Source organism: Zingiber officinale, chromosome 11B, assembly GCF_018446385.1.
Source record: "Zingiber officinale cultivar Zhangliang chromosome 11B, Zo_v1.1, whole genome shotgun sequence".
Lineage (NCBI taxonomy): Eukaryota > Viridiplantae > Streptophyta > Magnoliopsida > Zingiberales > Zingiberaceae > Zingiber > Zingiber officinale.
The window spans coordinates 23,539,741-23,554,866 of record NC_056007.1 but is presented as its reverse complement, the minus strand read 5'-3'; the positions used below and the strand labels follow the sequence as shown (position 1 = coordinate 23,554,866).

The window sequence follows — 15,126 nt, the reverse complement described above, 5'->3', positions numbered from 1 at the left end:
GATTTTGTTGGAAGATGATGCTAAACCTGTGCGACAACCACAAAGGAGACTTAACCCAATTATTCTTGATGTAGTTAAAAAAAGAAGTTGTGAAGTTGTTGTGAGCTGAGATTATCTATCCTATTTCGGACAGCAAGTGGGTAAGTCCGGTGCAAGTGGTGCCTAAAAAATCAGGAATTACTGTGGTGGTAAATGAGAGAAATGAATTGATTCCTACAATGGTACAAAATAGTTGGAGAGTGTGTATTGACTATAGGAGACTTAATCAATCAACAAGGAAGGATCATTTCCCATTACCCTTTATCGATAAGATGTTGGAGAGGTTAGCAGGGAAGACACATTATTATTTTTTGGATGGATATTCAGAATATTTTCATATTTGCATAGCACCTGAAGATTAAGAGAAGACCACTTTTACATGTCCTTTTGGGACTTTTTCTTACAAAAGAATGTCGTTTAGATTGTGTAATGCTCCAGGTACATTTCAAAGGTGCATGGTAAGTATTTTTGTTGATCTTCTTGAGCATTGCATGGAGGTGTTTATGGATGACTTTACTATTTATGGTTCTTCATTTGATACATGTTTGGATAGTTTATCTTGTGTTTTGCATAGATGCATAGAAAATAATTTGGTTTTGAACTTTGAAAAATGTCATTTCATGGTCCAACATGGTATAGTTTTGGGTCATATTGTGTCTGAGAAAGGTATTGAAGTAGATCCGGCTAAGATTAGTGTTATTGTTGCTTTATCTTATCCTACTTGCGTGCGAGAAGTTCGTTCTTTTATTGGACATGCAGGTTTTTATAGAAGATTTTTTAAAGATTTTAGTGCTATTGCTTTACCTTTGTCACGATTGTTGCAGAAGGATGTGGAGTTTGTGTTTGATGAAAAATGTAAGGAAGCTTTTGATAGACTCAGGGAAGCTCTTATTTCTTCTCCTATTATGTGTGCCCCTGATTGGTTGCTACCTTTTGAACTTATGTGTGACGCTTCTAATTTTGCAGTTGGAGCGGTTCTAGCTCAAAGGGTTAACAGAGCGCCTCATGTTATTAGCTATGCATCAAAGACATTGGATTCTGCTCAAAGCAACTATACAACAACTTAGAAAGAGCTTCTAGCTATTGTTTTTGCTTTGGACAAATTTTGGTCTTATCTTCTTTGTTCTCATGTTATTGTTTTTTCTGATCATGCAACTCTCAAGTTTCTTCTCAAGAAAAAAGATGCAAAGCCTCGATTGATTCGTTGGATGCTCTTACTTCAAGAATTTGACATTGAAATACGAGATAGGAGCGGAAAGGAGAACTTGGTAGCAGATCATTTGAGTAGGATTGAGAGTAAATGGATACTATACCAATTGTCGATGCATTTCCTGATTGGCATCTTTTTCGGTTACAAGGTAGATTGCCATGATATACTGATCTTGTCAATTATTTGGTTGCTGGTGTCTTTCCTGCACATTTTTCAAGAATTCAATGTGATAAACTTAAGAGTGATGCAAAGTATTATGTGTGGGATGACCCTTACCTTTGGAAATTTGGTAGTGATCAGGTAGTAAGGAGATGTGTATCTGATGATGAATTTCAGTCTATACTTTCCTTTTTGTCATTCACTTGCATGTGGGGGGCATTTTGGGCCTCAACGTACAGCTAGGAAAATTTTAGATTCGGGATTGTATTGTCCCACTTTATTCAGGGATGCTTTTGAGTTTCATCGGACTTGTGGGAATTGTCAAAAGATGGGGAATATAGGACGTAAGCATGAAATGCCTCAACAACCTATTTTGTTTTGTGAAGTCTTTGATATATGGGGTATTGATTTTATGGGTCCTTTGCCTATTTCATTTGGTTTTGTTTACATTTTATTAGCTGTTGATTATGTGTCAAAATGGGTGGAGGTCATCCCCACCAGAACTGACGATTCTTCTGTTGTTGTGAACTTTGTTAGGTCTCATTTATTTTGCAGATTTGGATTGCCTAGAGATATTATTAGTGACCAATAATCTTATTTTTGTAATAAGCATATGAGGGCACTCATGAGTAAGTATGGTGTGGTTCATAGGGTATCTACTTCTTATCATCCACAAATGAATGGTCAGGCCGAAGTTTCTAATAGAGAGATTAAGCAAATTCTTGAAAAGACAATAAAACCGGATAGGAAGGATTGGAGTAGGAGACTTGATGATGCTCTTTGGGCTTATCGAACAGCTTACAAAACACCTATTGGAATGTCTCCGTATCGGATTGTTTTTGGTAAGGCTTGTCACTTGCCAGTTGAGATAGAACATAGAGCATATTGGGCTGTGAAATCTTGTAACATGAATCTGGGAGAGGCTGGTGGTGAGAGGAAGTTACAATTGCAAGAGCTTGAAGAGCTTAGATTGGAGGCTTACGAGAGTTCTCGGATTTACAAAGAAAAATCAAAAGCTTTTCATGATAAACAGATATTGAGAAAGGAATTCCATGAAGGAGACAAGGTTCTGCTATTTAATTCTAGACTTAAATTGATACGGGGTAAGTTGAAGTCTAGGTGGGAGGGACCTTATTGTGTTACTAATGTGTTTCCTTATGGTGTTGTTGAGATTCAGGAAATTTCTACTGGAAGAGTCTTTAAGGTAAATGGACATCGTCTCAAGGTTTTTTTTGAAGGTGTTGAAGAAGGTTTCAAGGAGAAGTTGCATTTTGAAGAAGTTGCTTATCCAACTTGAAAATTAAAGGGAAGTGTGTTTCGTTTATTTCTTCCTGTCATTTTACAATTGTTCTTTGGTTCTTGGTAGTTTAGTTATTTCCATTTACAATCTGTAAAAAAAAAAATTGTTTCTTTGAGTAGTACTAATATTTCTTGTTTTGGATTTGTAAAAGGTTTTATATATGATTCATCAGTGCTACATTCTTTACATTTCTTGTTGGATGACTTCATGTGTTCAATGGGTAGGATGGTGGATTTTAACTGGAGTAGTTGAGTTCATTTTAAACCTAGTGAGGATCATTCTGATAGCTTATCTACTTAATTTTGTGGGATATGCACTTGAACATGGATCTCTAGAATTTGCCTTGTTCCTTTTCAAAATTGCAATTGTTATACATTTCGCATGAGGATGATGAAAGATTTTCTGTTCTTTGTCCTGTTTTTCTTAATTCTTTCCATTTTATTTTCTATTTTCTTATTCTTATACACGTTTCTTTGGTGTACTAGAATTGTTTTTGATGAGTTTCTTTGTTTGAGACGAACATCATTCTAAGTGTGGGGGGAGGTGCATGTGATGCAAATGGTTTGTTATAGGGAATGCTTGGATTCTTGCTGACTTTAAGCTGTTGTAGTTGATTTCGGTAAGAAGTGGAGTTTTGGTACCAAGAGAATTAAGTTGGAATTTTGAGTAGTGAACTTTAGCTTGAGAAGTATTGAGTTAGATGAGGTGTTATTGTAGTAAACTGGAAAAGATTTAAGTTTTGACCAAGGGATTCAATTTTTCTTAGTCTAGATTTAAAAAAAATAAAAAAAATTAAAAAATAAAAGAGAGAGAGAGAAAATAAATAAATAAATAAAAAGAAAAAAATTCTTTGAATTTTGGAAATTTATGTAATCAACTTGGTCAAATATGTTGGATGTGATAGTTAGTTAGAATGGGTAATAATTTCATTCTATTTTTCTGGAAATTTGGACTTAGAATTCTTTGAAGCTATATAGTTTGTGCAGTTAACTCAAGTGATATGATGCAAACTGCATGAGAAGGAAAAGAAAAACTATAATTGGACGAGAAGAGGTTTTGAATGAATTTTGAAATGTGCATTATCTTGTAGTCTAGTGATAATTTCTGGTTTCAGAAGGCATAGCAATAAATAGTGGAGTTTACAAAGATTGATGAAAGGTTACAGTTGTTATGGTCCTGTAGCATTTTAATTTTGAATTTGATTCTGGATTCAATAACAGGAAAAAAAATGAGAATAAATTGATTGGGTGAATGTTTGGAAATATGTAAAGGCTTCTTCTATACAGAGTAAAATTGGAAAATGAAAGCTAAGTAAGAGGATTGGGTTATTGTGCAGCATCAAGACTGGAAGTGAGAAGAAATTACAAGTAGAATTAATTCATTCAATTATTTGGGCAGTTTAAATTTCACTAAGTTTTTATATTTTAGATGATGTTATTCAGGAAATTGGATTTCAAAATTTGAATTTAATGGGTTGTTGATGAAATGGGAACAGCAAGTTTGATCATGAATTTTGGTTACTTGACAGAATTCTTAAGTAAAGGAGTTAATTGATAGAGAAATGATGTTTCTAGCAATTAGAGTGTAAAAGAACAAGTAGGAACTCATCAAATACAATTTCCAGCATAACTACTTCCTTTTTCCTTATCTTCATTGTTTCCAATTAGAGCCTAATACAATTTCGATTATCCTTTTTTACTTCAATTTTATTGTCAAAATCTTTTTGATTCATGTTTTGATATATCAAAAGCAGTGGAGAGAGAGGAAAAAGGCAAGCATATGATAGTGAAGTGTTTTGAGTAGCATAGAGAGAAACTCCATTCCAGAATTAGATTAGGGAAGTGATAGAGATTAATTTTCAACCAGGAAGGATGAGTTGTTCTCAATTACTTGAGCATTTGAAACCATTGAACTGGTTGAACTATGAAGGTTGTGTAACTTGAATGTTTTGATTAGATTGCTAGACATAGATAATTACTTTTTACAATCCTTAATATGTTGTCAGTATGGTTCAAAGAAGTGATATTAAACTTTCTTAAGAATCATTTTGATTTGTCGAAACGGTCAAAAGTAAGTGTGGGGGATTTTGATAGTGTTTATTTGTGGTTAAACATTTTTAATTGTTTCTTCAGAATCTCACTCTTTTATCGAGTTTTAATTGCATTTTCGTTTATGTTTAATAATTCTGGTCATTAGTTGGGATGATGATGTTAAGCAACAATTTTGGGGTATTTTGTTGACAAAGTCTTGATTAATTATTGTAGGTATTGAAGAGGGAGTTTTCATCTAGATTTAAGCTTTGAAGTTCCTGGACCGTTGGATTTAAGTTTTAGAGAATATGAGCCACACAGGAAATCTAAGATCGGGTGAGGATATAAATATGGGAGGGAGGCTACAGGAAAGGGGATCGGCGATTTTCCCTGGCGAGTGAGGAAGAAGAGATCGGAGATTAGAACAAGTGTTGGCTTTCATCTTCAACAACTCCTCCTGGAGTCTCTGATCGAGAGAGGGAGCGTTGATCTACTTTTGTTTGCTATTCAGATCTGGAGTAACCATAATCGATTTGTTAATACTCTAGATCTGGATTCTAGTTTCTTCATTAGAGTTTAGAACGTTTCCTCTGGTATTGTGAGTGCTTGGCCTCTCTCAGCTCACTGGATTTATGTTCTATTTCTTTCCTAGATCTAGTTCCATTTCTTCCTTTGTTAGAATATTGCTATCGACTTTAATAGAACAAATATAGTTTGGTTCTTAAGATTTTTTTTTCCCTTGCTTTCGATTGTGGTCAACCATGATTTGATTCAGGAATCGAATTTCTTCATCTAGGTTTAATTTGATTTCAAATTAGATTCTTCACTTTACAATTGCTGTGCGATTTATTTTTGTTTTCTGCAATTTTAATTTGTTAGATTCAATTTCCAATTTTGGATAGAATTCTGTTAGTGATGTTTTAGTAAGAAATTATTTCCAGAATTGTTTGCAACAGTCACATCTATAGGAAAAAAATATTAAAACGTGAATGTGAGTTGAAGTTCTAGTTACATAGATTTTGCACTACTAGAAAGGAATTCATATGAGCTGTGCAGTGAATCAGATTAAAGAAATTAACAACACTGTGAGGTCTTTGTGAATCGAACCTGGAGTCTACTTACCAATTTAGTTTGAGGAAGACTTTAGTTAACATTTGAGATCAAAGAAATTGTTACGACACTAATTTTGGTTATCACTCTCCTTTCAAGGAAGTACCCTAGATGTCCATTAACAGGTTACCCCTGTCACTAGGGCCTCTCGGGTGTACGATCTAGGATATTCTCTCTACAAGATAAGCAATCCCTACACAATCAATTAACACGATATAGAGATCGAGTAGTCGAAACAAAGCATGCGAAATCATCCAATGAAATAGAGGAAAAAGTATGAATCTTACATCAAACGAATCCACAACTACTCCCTCATCCTAGAACAAAAATTCTACTCCATAGACGCCAAAGAACAATCCGAAGACATAATGTTAAGCATACAATTCTCAAACAAGAAGAGAGAAAGAGAAAAGACGCATATCCAACGACGATGTGTGATCTTCGGATCCAATCCTTTGCTTCTGGAGTTGATGTGGTGATGAAGGATCATTGGACGGATGTCCTGGACAGCATAGAACGGCACCAAGTCGATTCTCTCCCTGACGGCTCACTTCCCGGCTCTCTTCTTTTATAGGCTAGGGTGCGAGTGCGGCTGCAGCGGCACGGTCGTGTAAGGATGGCACGGTCGTGCCCTTTCTTGTCTCTGGCTGCGCTGCACGGCCGTGCCAATTGGCACGGCCGTGTGAACCAGGGGCTCAGCTTTGGGGACACGACCGTGCAGGATTGCACGGCCGTGTACCGCTTGGCTTCAGTCATGAGGGGCATGGTCGTGCAAGTATGCACGGCCATGAACTAATCTGCCTCTGGGTTGGTCGCACGACCGTGCAAGGTTGCACGGCCGTGCACTTTCCTTCTCCTGTTTGGCCACACGGCTGTGTGAGGTTGCACGGTCGTGTTCTCTGGCTCGTTCCAGTGTGTCGACAATCGCTATTTTTGCTCCGAAAGTTATCCCTGTCAACACAAAACCAAACAAAGAGCAGATATCCGAATAAAAGAATATATATAATGAATACATGATAAAAGAGGTGATCATACGAAGAATATGTACGTATAAAGCAAGTGAATGTGCGTTAAAAACATACATAAACTATCATAATATTTACGCACATCAAGAAACTGTTGGAGGTCGGCCACATACAAGAAGTTCAATTCCCAAGCTGGCTTGCAAACATTGTGCTAGTCTTCAGGTCGGGCAACAAGTGGTGGGTCTGCATCAACTTTCGCGATCTGAACAAGGCCTGCCCGAAGGACTTCTACCCACTCCCTCGGATCGACCAGATGGTGGACTCCACCGCGGGATGCGAGCTGATCTGCATGCTCGATACCTACCAGGGGTATCACTAAGTGTCGCTCGCCTACGCGAATCAGGAGAATGTCAGCTTCATTACGGCCGATGGGACGTACTGCTACATTGTTATGACATTCGGACTCAAGAACGTCGGCTCCAGTTATCAAAGGCTGATGAACAAGGTGTTTCGATGGCAGATCGACTGTAACATGGAGGTATACGTCGATGATATACTGATAAAATCCCTCCGAGCTACTGATCTATGCACATATATCAAGGAGACCTACCAGACGCTTAGGACTTATGGAATAAAGCTGAATCCAAGCAAGTATCTGTTCGGCGCAAAGAGTGGACACTTCCTGGGCTACATCGTCACCAAACGGGGCATCGAGGTGAATCCAAGCAAAGTGAAAGCACTACAAGATATGCCTCCATCCCGAAATTTGAAGGAAGCTCAACGCCTCACCGGTCAGATAACAGCGTTGTCCAGATTCATCTCTAAGTCATCCAACCGGAGCCTACCATTTTTCAAAATACTATGTCGAGCCACCAAATTCCATTAGGATGAGGAGTGCGATCGAGCATTTGAAGAGCTCAAGGAGTACCTCTGCCCATGCTAGCTAAGTCGTGTGTCGATGAGCCGCTCCGAATTTATCTTTCATCTACCGAGCATGCGGTCGGCTCGGCCTTAGTTAGGCAAAACGGCGAGGAACAACCCGTGTACTTTTTGAGCCATATATTAAAGATACTGAGTCTCGATACACTCTAATCGGAGACTAACTGTACAAAAAAACGTTCTCCAGACCTTTGCTCAAGTGCATTGGATCAGAGGATGTCGACTACATATTGCGGGGAGTGCACCAAGGAGTCTACGGAGGACATCTGGGCGGTCGCTCATTGGCGAAAAAAATGCTGCTAGCCGGATATTTTTGGCCGACCCTCCAAGAGGATGTCGCTCAGACGGTGGCAACTTGCCTGTCCTGCTAGAAGTATCACAACCTCTCGCACCGGCCGACCGAGGAAATGAAGGCGTCCACAGTGTCTTGTCCGTTCAACCAATGGGGCATGGACATCGTAGGGTCATTCCCCATGGCAACTGATAAGCGAAAATTTCTACTCGTGGCTGTGGACTACTTCTCAAAATGGGTGGAGGCCGAACCGCTGGTAAGGATAACCGAGCAAATGGTCATGAAGTTCATCTGGCAACACATCATATGTCGGTTCGGCTTCCCGCGTAAGCTCGTGTCAGATAATGGGAGGCAGTTCACCGGTCTGTGTTAAATATCAACTCCAACCCAAATAAAGGATAAAACTTATCCAATAAAAGATAAGAGTTATAGATAAGATTTGCTATTTAATTATTTATTTTTCTAGTAGATAAAGATGACGACTTGGTAAAAGATAAAATTAAATAGGTGGTCAAGAGTGTTTTTCTCATTTCATGAATAAGAATTAGAATTTCAATGGCTAGGATTTAATTTAATTGAACGGTCCAGATTGTATGAAGAGTACTATAAATACTCTACCTTGTATTTAGTTTCAATCATCAATCAAATATTAATTTGTGAGTCAAAGTTTTTTATTTTTCTTCTTTGTCTTAGAATTGTGAGTGATCCACAAAAAGGGTGTTGTAGTGTTGTTATTGTTAGTGTAAGACAAGTAATTTATTTACTTGTTTGTTGGTCCAATTTTCAACAATTGGTATCAGAGCCAAGTTAATCAGGGATTATTCTTGGTGGAACTATCTTAAATTGTGAGGAGTTTTATGCTTTACAAGTTTTTTAATCAAACTTGTTTGGTATAATCAAAGCTTTTCGACGTGATGGGGGACCTTCAAGTAGTAGGAGGTATCAAGAAGCTCAACAACAAAAACTACAACACGTGGACAACATGCATAGAGTCTTACCTACAAGATCAAGATCTTTGGGAGGTTGTTGGTGGTAGTGAAGCTACGCAGTCGGCAGAAGACGCCAATGGCATTTTGCGAAAATGGAAGATTAAGGCAGGTAAAGCAATGTTTGCCTTAAAGATCACAATTGAAGAAGAAATGTTGGAGCACATCCGAGATGCCAAAACACCAAAGGAAGTGTAGGATATCTTTGCTACACTTTTTCAAAGAAGAATGATACAAGATTGCAACTTCTGGAGAACGAGCTATTGTCAATAGCGCAATGTGACAAGACGATTGTCCAATACTTCCACAAGGTGAAGTTGATATGTCGCGAAATTTCAGAGCTAGATCCATCAGCTCCTATTGGGGAAGCAAGGATAAAAGAATAATTATTCATGGTTTGAGGCCAGAATATCGAGGATTTATTGCTGCTATACAAGGATGGCCAACACAGCCATCGCTTCTTGAATTTGAAAATTTACTTGCAAGTCAAGAAGCTATGGCTAAGCAAATGGGAGGACTCTCACTAAAAGATGAAGAAGAAGCGCTCTACACCAACAAAAATAAAGGCAACTTCAAACGGCACACTGGTGGATCTAAAAAGGATGGCGACAAAGGAAAAATCTATCATGGGAATGGAGGCTCTCATCCAGGGGGAGCCTAGAAGAATTATGGTGATCGTAAAAAATTTTCTGGCGAGTGCTACAATTGTGGGAAGGTGGGCCACATGGCAAAAGATTGTTGGTCCAAGAAAAGGTTCGTTCAAAGCAACACGGCTACTTCCAATTCTAAAGAGAATAGCGAAGATGATTGGGATGCTAAAGCTTTGATGGCCTACGAAGATGACAAATCCGCGGTCCTCAGCGACGTCGAGGGCGACGATGATCCCCTCCCTATTGTCCTCCCTTCTTCCTCCGCCAGTTCTTCCTCAGCCTCGGAGCAGCGCATCCGCGACCTCCTCGCCGAGCTCGAGAAGGAACGCAGCGCCAGGAAGGCCGCCGAGGGCACCTTCAGCCGCCTCAAGTCCATGGCTCATGACGCAATCCGTCAGCGCGATGATGCGCTTCGCGAAAGGGACGAGGCCATCAGGAGGCGCAACGAGGCCCTCCGCGAAAGGGACGAGGCATCGCGATCCGCCGAATGCACCGCAGCAGAGCTCGCCGATGCGATCCGACTCAGAGACGAGTCCATGAAGCACAAGGACTCGCTACGGTCCGAGATGGAGACTGCCGCGCAGATGCTCCTTTCCGGCATCGGCAAGATCTCCAGCAAGGTCAGCGGGTACAAGAACTTCTCCGCCTCCGGTGGTCTACCGACTTCCCAGAAGTACACCGGTCTTCCCTCCGTGACCTATGGCGTTATCAAGTGAGCGCATGAGATCTCCGAGGAGCTTATGAAGCAAATTGACGTCGCCTCGAAGGCTAGGGATCAAGCCAGGGAACAGGTTGAGCAACGGAATTACGAAATCGCAATTGAAATTTCGCAGCTTGAGGCTGCAATTGTGACTCTCAAAGAAGAAGTCTCCAAGAAGAGCTCGAAGCTGCAAAACCTAGAGCATGTAGCCGCTGAGAGGGGGAAGGATCTCAGAGATCGAGAGTGAGATGTCCAGACTAACACAGCTAGTTAGTGTAATAAGTCGGTACATGCAAAATCCAATGAAGCCTCATTTGGAAGCAGTTCGACGAATACTAAGATATGTGAAGAGCACAATTGATTATGGTCTTGTGTATAAAAGAATTGGAGACTGTAAGTTAGTTGGTTACTATGATGCTGACTATGCAGGAGATCATGACACCAGAAGGTCAACAACTGGTTACTTATTTAAGCTTGGTTCTGGAGCAATTTCTTGGTACAGCAAGAGACAACCAACTGTATCATTATCAAGCACTGAAGCTGAGTATTGAGCAGCAGCAATGGCAGCTCAAGAAAGCACATGGTTGATTCAACTATTAAACCTACATCAACCAGTTGATTATGCCGTTCCAATATATTGTGACAATCAATCGGCAATTCGTTTGGCGGAAAATCCGATCTTTCATGCAAGAACTAAACATGTTGAAGTGCACTATCATTTTATCAGAGAAAAAGTTCTCCAAGAAGAAATTGAGATGAGACAAATCAGTACAGATGATCAAGTTGCAGATTTGTTCACAAAAGACTTGAGCGCCAGCAAATTCAAAAGGTTTCCTGATCAACTCGGCATAGTACAAAGGGTTGGTGTTGAGGGGGAGTGTTAAATATCAACTTCAACCCAAATAAAGGATAAAACTTATCCAATAAAAGATAAGAGTTATAGATAAGATTTGCTATTTAATTATTTATTTTTCTAATAGATAAAGATGACGACTTGGTAAAAGATAAAATTAAATAGGTGGTCAAGAGTGTTTTTCTCATTTCATAGATAAGAATTAGAATTTCAATGGCTAGGATTTAATTTAATTGAACGGTCCAGATTGTATGAAGAGTACTATAAATACTCTACCTTGTATTTAGTTTCAATCATCAATCAAGTATCAATTTGTGAGTCAAAGTTTTTTGTTTTTCTTCTTTGTCTTAGAATTGTGAGTGATCCACAAAAAAAGTGTTGTAGTGTTGCTATTGTTAGTGTAAGACAAGTAATTTATTTACTTGTTTGTTGGTCCAATTTTCAACAGTCTGATGCTTAGAGAATGGTGCGAAGGCTAAGACATCTAGCAAGTCTTCACCTCTGTACCCTACCCTCAAAGTAACGGATAAGCGGAGGTCGCCAATCGGGATATTCTTCGAATTCTGCGCGCTTGGCTCGACCACGTCGGAGATAGTTGGGTCGACGAACTCCCGAGCATGTTATGGGCAATCCGCACGACCCCAAACGAGGGAACCGGTGCAATTCCCTTCGACCTGGTGTACTGCGACGAAGCGATCGTCCCCACAAGGGTCAGTGTGGAGTCTGATCGGGTGCAAAACTACGACAAAGGAAACACCGAGCAGAGACTCCTGGAACTAGACTTAGTGGATAAAATGCACGCTAAGGTAGTTGTTCAGCTAATGACGTACCAACAGTGGATGAAACAAAACTACAACAGGAGAGTGATCCCAAGGTCCTAACTCTCTCCCGGTTAAAAATCCTAACTATGCCATGGCAAACCTTATTTAGATTAAATAAATCTTTTTAAAAAAAATAAATTGTCGTATTCCAAGATTTTTATTTAAAATAAATATTATATCACAAACATATATTTTCCTATCAAAAAACAAATTCCATTTTCCAAATAAAAACTCTGTGGGCTTACCAACAATGAAAAACAGAATAAAAAAGCATCACAATCCTAAAAAAATAATGGTGGACTTTTTTTTGTTGTTATTGTAAACTTTAATTCTATTCCTAGTTTTAAACCTATTTGTTTTCTCCATTAGTGCTGTGCATGACAGGGAAATGCACGCATACTTTTCTGTTCAATAAACAAAGAGGCTCAACATAAACCGATTGTTCATCTGCTCAGTTTCCTTCCTCATCTTCACTTTCAGCTTTCACTTCATCTCGTTGACTTATTCTCAAACGGATTGGTCTTCCCATCAATTCCTGTAATGTCAAAATGAATCATTATGTACAAGTGAATGTTAAGAAAAAATCCAAGAACACTTCAAAGTTGAACCTTTAAAAGTGATAAATGATGAAGTTTCTTGTGTAATTTTATGATTCATTCTCACATCTATTTCATCCAAGTAATTGAATCCTAGAACCTATATCAGATCATTATGATTTGCAGCTAGAAGAAAGGTTTCTTTGAAAATCACCTGGCTCATAAAAGAGACTCAATATTTGACTCAGGCAAGTATAGGATTAATTATCAAAGTCGATCACTAGACAATCAATGTAAACTCCAACTAATTTTCAGCAAAAGTAGGTCAGATTTCCGAATAATATCGAAGAGCTTGGCAAGGTCTGCAGGGCTATAAGCCAAGGAAGATTCAAGATACATAAGCTTACACCTGTGCAAACAAACCATGAAAGATCTTGGATCCTAACAAGCCTAACCAACAATAAACTAAGATTCAGGAGCTAAGTCTACAAGACGATAACTTTAGGAAGTGTGAAGATCCTGCCAAACCCATTTGGTTTGTGGAAGATCAAAGATCTCAATAAGGCTACAAGACAATAAGCTACGGAAGATTGCAGACTTCAAAAGGCACACATGGTAATGAATAGAGGAAGTTACAGACATCCAGTACAAAAAGATAGGAGACAATAGATTGTTACCCTGCAAGAACATAGGAAGGAAGGAGAAACATTAAGCTATTTGAACTTACAACACATTGGGCAACTGCATATGAAAATCAGTACGTTTGGAAAGTTAATACCCTAAATGAAGGTATTGGGGATGGTTCTAGTGGCTTATGAGTTCACCTTAATATTACTAAATGCTCGTCTAATGGAAATGCAACTTCTATATAGCATCATCAATTATTAATTGCTTAAGATTTTGGTAAAGACTAAAGGATCGCCTGCATCTAAAATTTAAGAATGCATTAAATCGTTTATCAGTAGATATTCACTTAAGAATGAAGCGATGGCAACATACTAAATCCCCCATCCCTTCCCTCTGAGAAGATCAAAATAGATCTTAATGTCAAATATCATGTCAAAAAGCAAAAGTTGAGTGAAGACTTGATCTTCATTACCTTTCCATCCAGCTCAGAAATAGCTGATTCTGCTTCCTCTTTTGTGGCAAAACCAACAAAACCATATCCAGCAGACCGCCCAGTTGGGTTTTCAAAAACTACTCTTGCCGAGAGTGGATTGAATTTCTCAGAGAATAGCTCTTTCAAGTTGGATGATCTGGCTTTCCAAGCGAGATTTGATACATAGATCTTGTGAACAGTTTTTCTAGGGACAAAACCAGGTGGAGGAGGTGGCGGCGGTTTCCTAAAACGCTTTGCAAACTCTACCCTGATTATTCTCCCTTGTAATTCCTGGAAATAAATGAAGCAATCAGCAACTAAATAAGACATGATTCATTAGATAAGATGTATAAGAGGTTCTTTAAATACATCATAGTGGTTTTTTACATCGTAGATAAATCAAGTTATTTTGCTTGACCATACAAAGTGAACAAAATAACATCTACAAACATGAAAAAGCTTCCATTCACTATGTTTACCAAATATTTTCAATGGTTAGCCATTTGGTGTAAACTCAGATGCATGATTAACAACAGACAAAACACAAAGGTAGTTAATTTGACTATGAAAGCAGCATAGGACATTGCAATAGAGGGGATGCAAAGCATGACAGGGCACGAACCCCACATTGTATAGAAAAACCCTAATTCTAGTACAGAGATAAACAAGAACAGAAGAGGCCAATCCAAATGCGATCTTTCTCCTTACATATGAATCCAATTTTTCCACAGCTGCTTGTGCCTCCTCTCCGGAGGCCATCGTGACGAAACCGTAGCCCCTAGTCGATCCATTCTTCTGCTTGATTATCTGTACTCAATCAACCAAGACGAGTGACTTTATACAGCTACCAATGGCGACAATCCAACGTATGAAGGAAAAAAAAAAAAAAAAAATTGGGCGGAGTAGAGACGATACCTCGACGCCCTTTACAGTGCCGCACTGGGCGAACAGCTCCTCGATCTGGGGGGCGGACATGTCCCACGGAAAGTTGGTCACATAAAGTTTCCGACGCGTCTCAGTGTTCCCCTCTGCGGCTGTCGAAAGCTCTCTCTCCTCCTCCTCCTCCTCCTTCTTCTCCTCCAACAAAGCATTCTGGGCCACGGAGCAACGGGAAGAGCCGCCTCGGCGGGCCGGGTTCTTCGAGGTGAGGATGCAGAGAGAGAGTGGAGAGATCGAGCGGAGACCGGAGATTCCGGGAGGGGCATGAATGGAAGTGGAAAGTCTAAGCGAGGAGAGCGATTTGGCTTTCTTGAGGTGGAGAGGGCCGGAGAAGAAGCCGGCAGCCGCCGCTGTCGTCGCCATTTGCAGGAGCTCGGCCGTGGGTTAATTTACTGCTGGACGGAGACGAGCGCTAAGACAACGAGGAGGGCGGCGACGGGGAAAATGTGCAGTGTGATTTGACGGAACTACCCTCGAGTAAGATATGGACCATCGGAT

General features: G+C 39.6%; 1 protein-coding gene across 1 annotated transcript; it reads right to left on the bottom strand.

Annotated features, from left to right (window-relative positions):
• Positions 1-12,336: 12,336 nt before the first annotated feature.
• LOC122033356 (29 kDa ribonucleoprotein A, chloroplastic-like) lies at positions 12,337-15,126 on the bottom strand. Its single transcript, XM_042592359.1, has 4 exons — positions 14,605-15,126; positions 14,398-14,496; positions 13,690-13,980; positions 12,337-12,589 (listed from the first exon to the last, which is right to left on the bottom strand). The coding sequence occupies exons 1-4, from the start codon at positions 14,989-14,991 to the stop codon at positions 12,506-12,508; spliced, it is 861 nt and encodes a 286-aa protein (XP_042448293.1). The 5' UTR covers positions 14,992-15,126; the 3' UTR covers positions 12,337-12,505.

Bases quoted from the DNA above. Each gene is read 5' to 3' on its own strand.
- LOC122033356 (XM_042592359.1), bottom strand. From the start codon at position 14,991: ATGGCGACGACAGCGGCGGCTGCCGGCTTCTTCTCCGGCCCTCTCCAC. The intron at 14,497-14,604 runs GTATCGTCTCTA...GATTGAGTACAG, and splicing joins GCACTGTAAAGGGCGTCGAG to ATAATCAAGCAGAAGAATGG. The intron at 13,981-14,397 runs GTAAGGAGAAAG...ATTTATTTCCAG, and splicing joins TGGAAAAATTGGATTCATAT to GAATTACAAGGGAGAATAAT.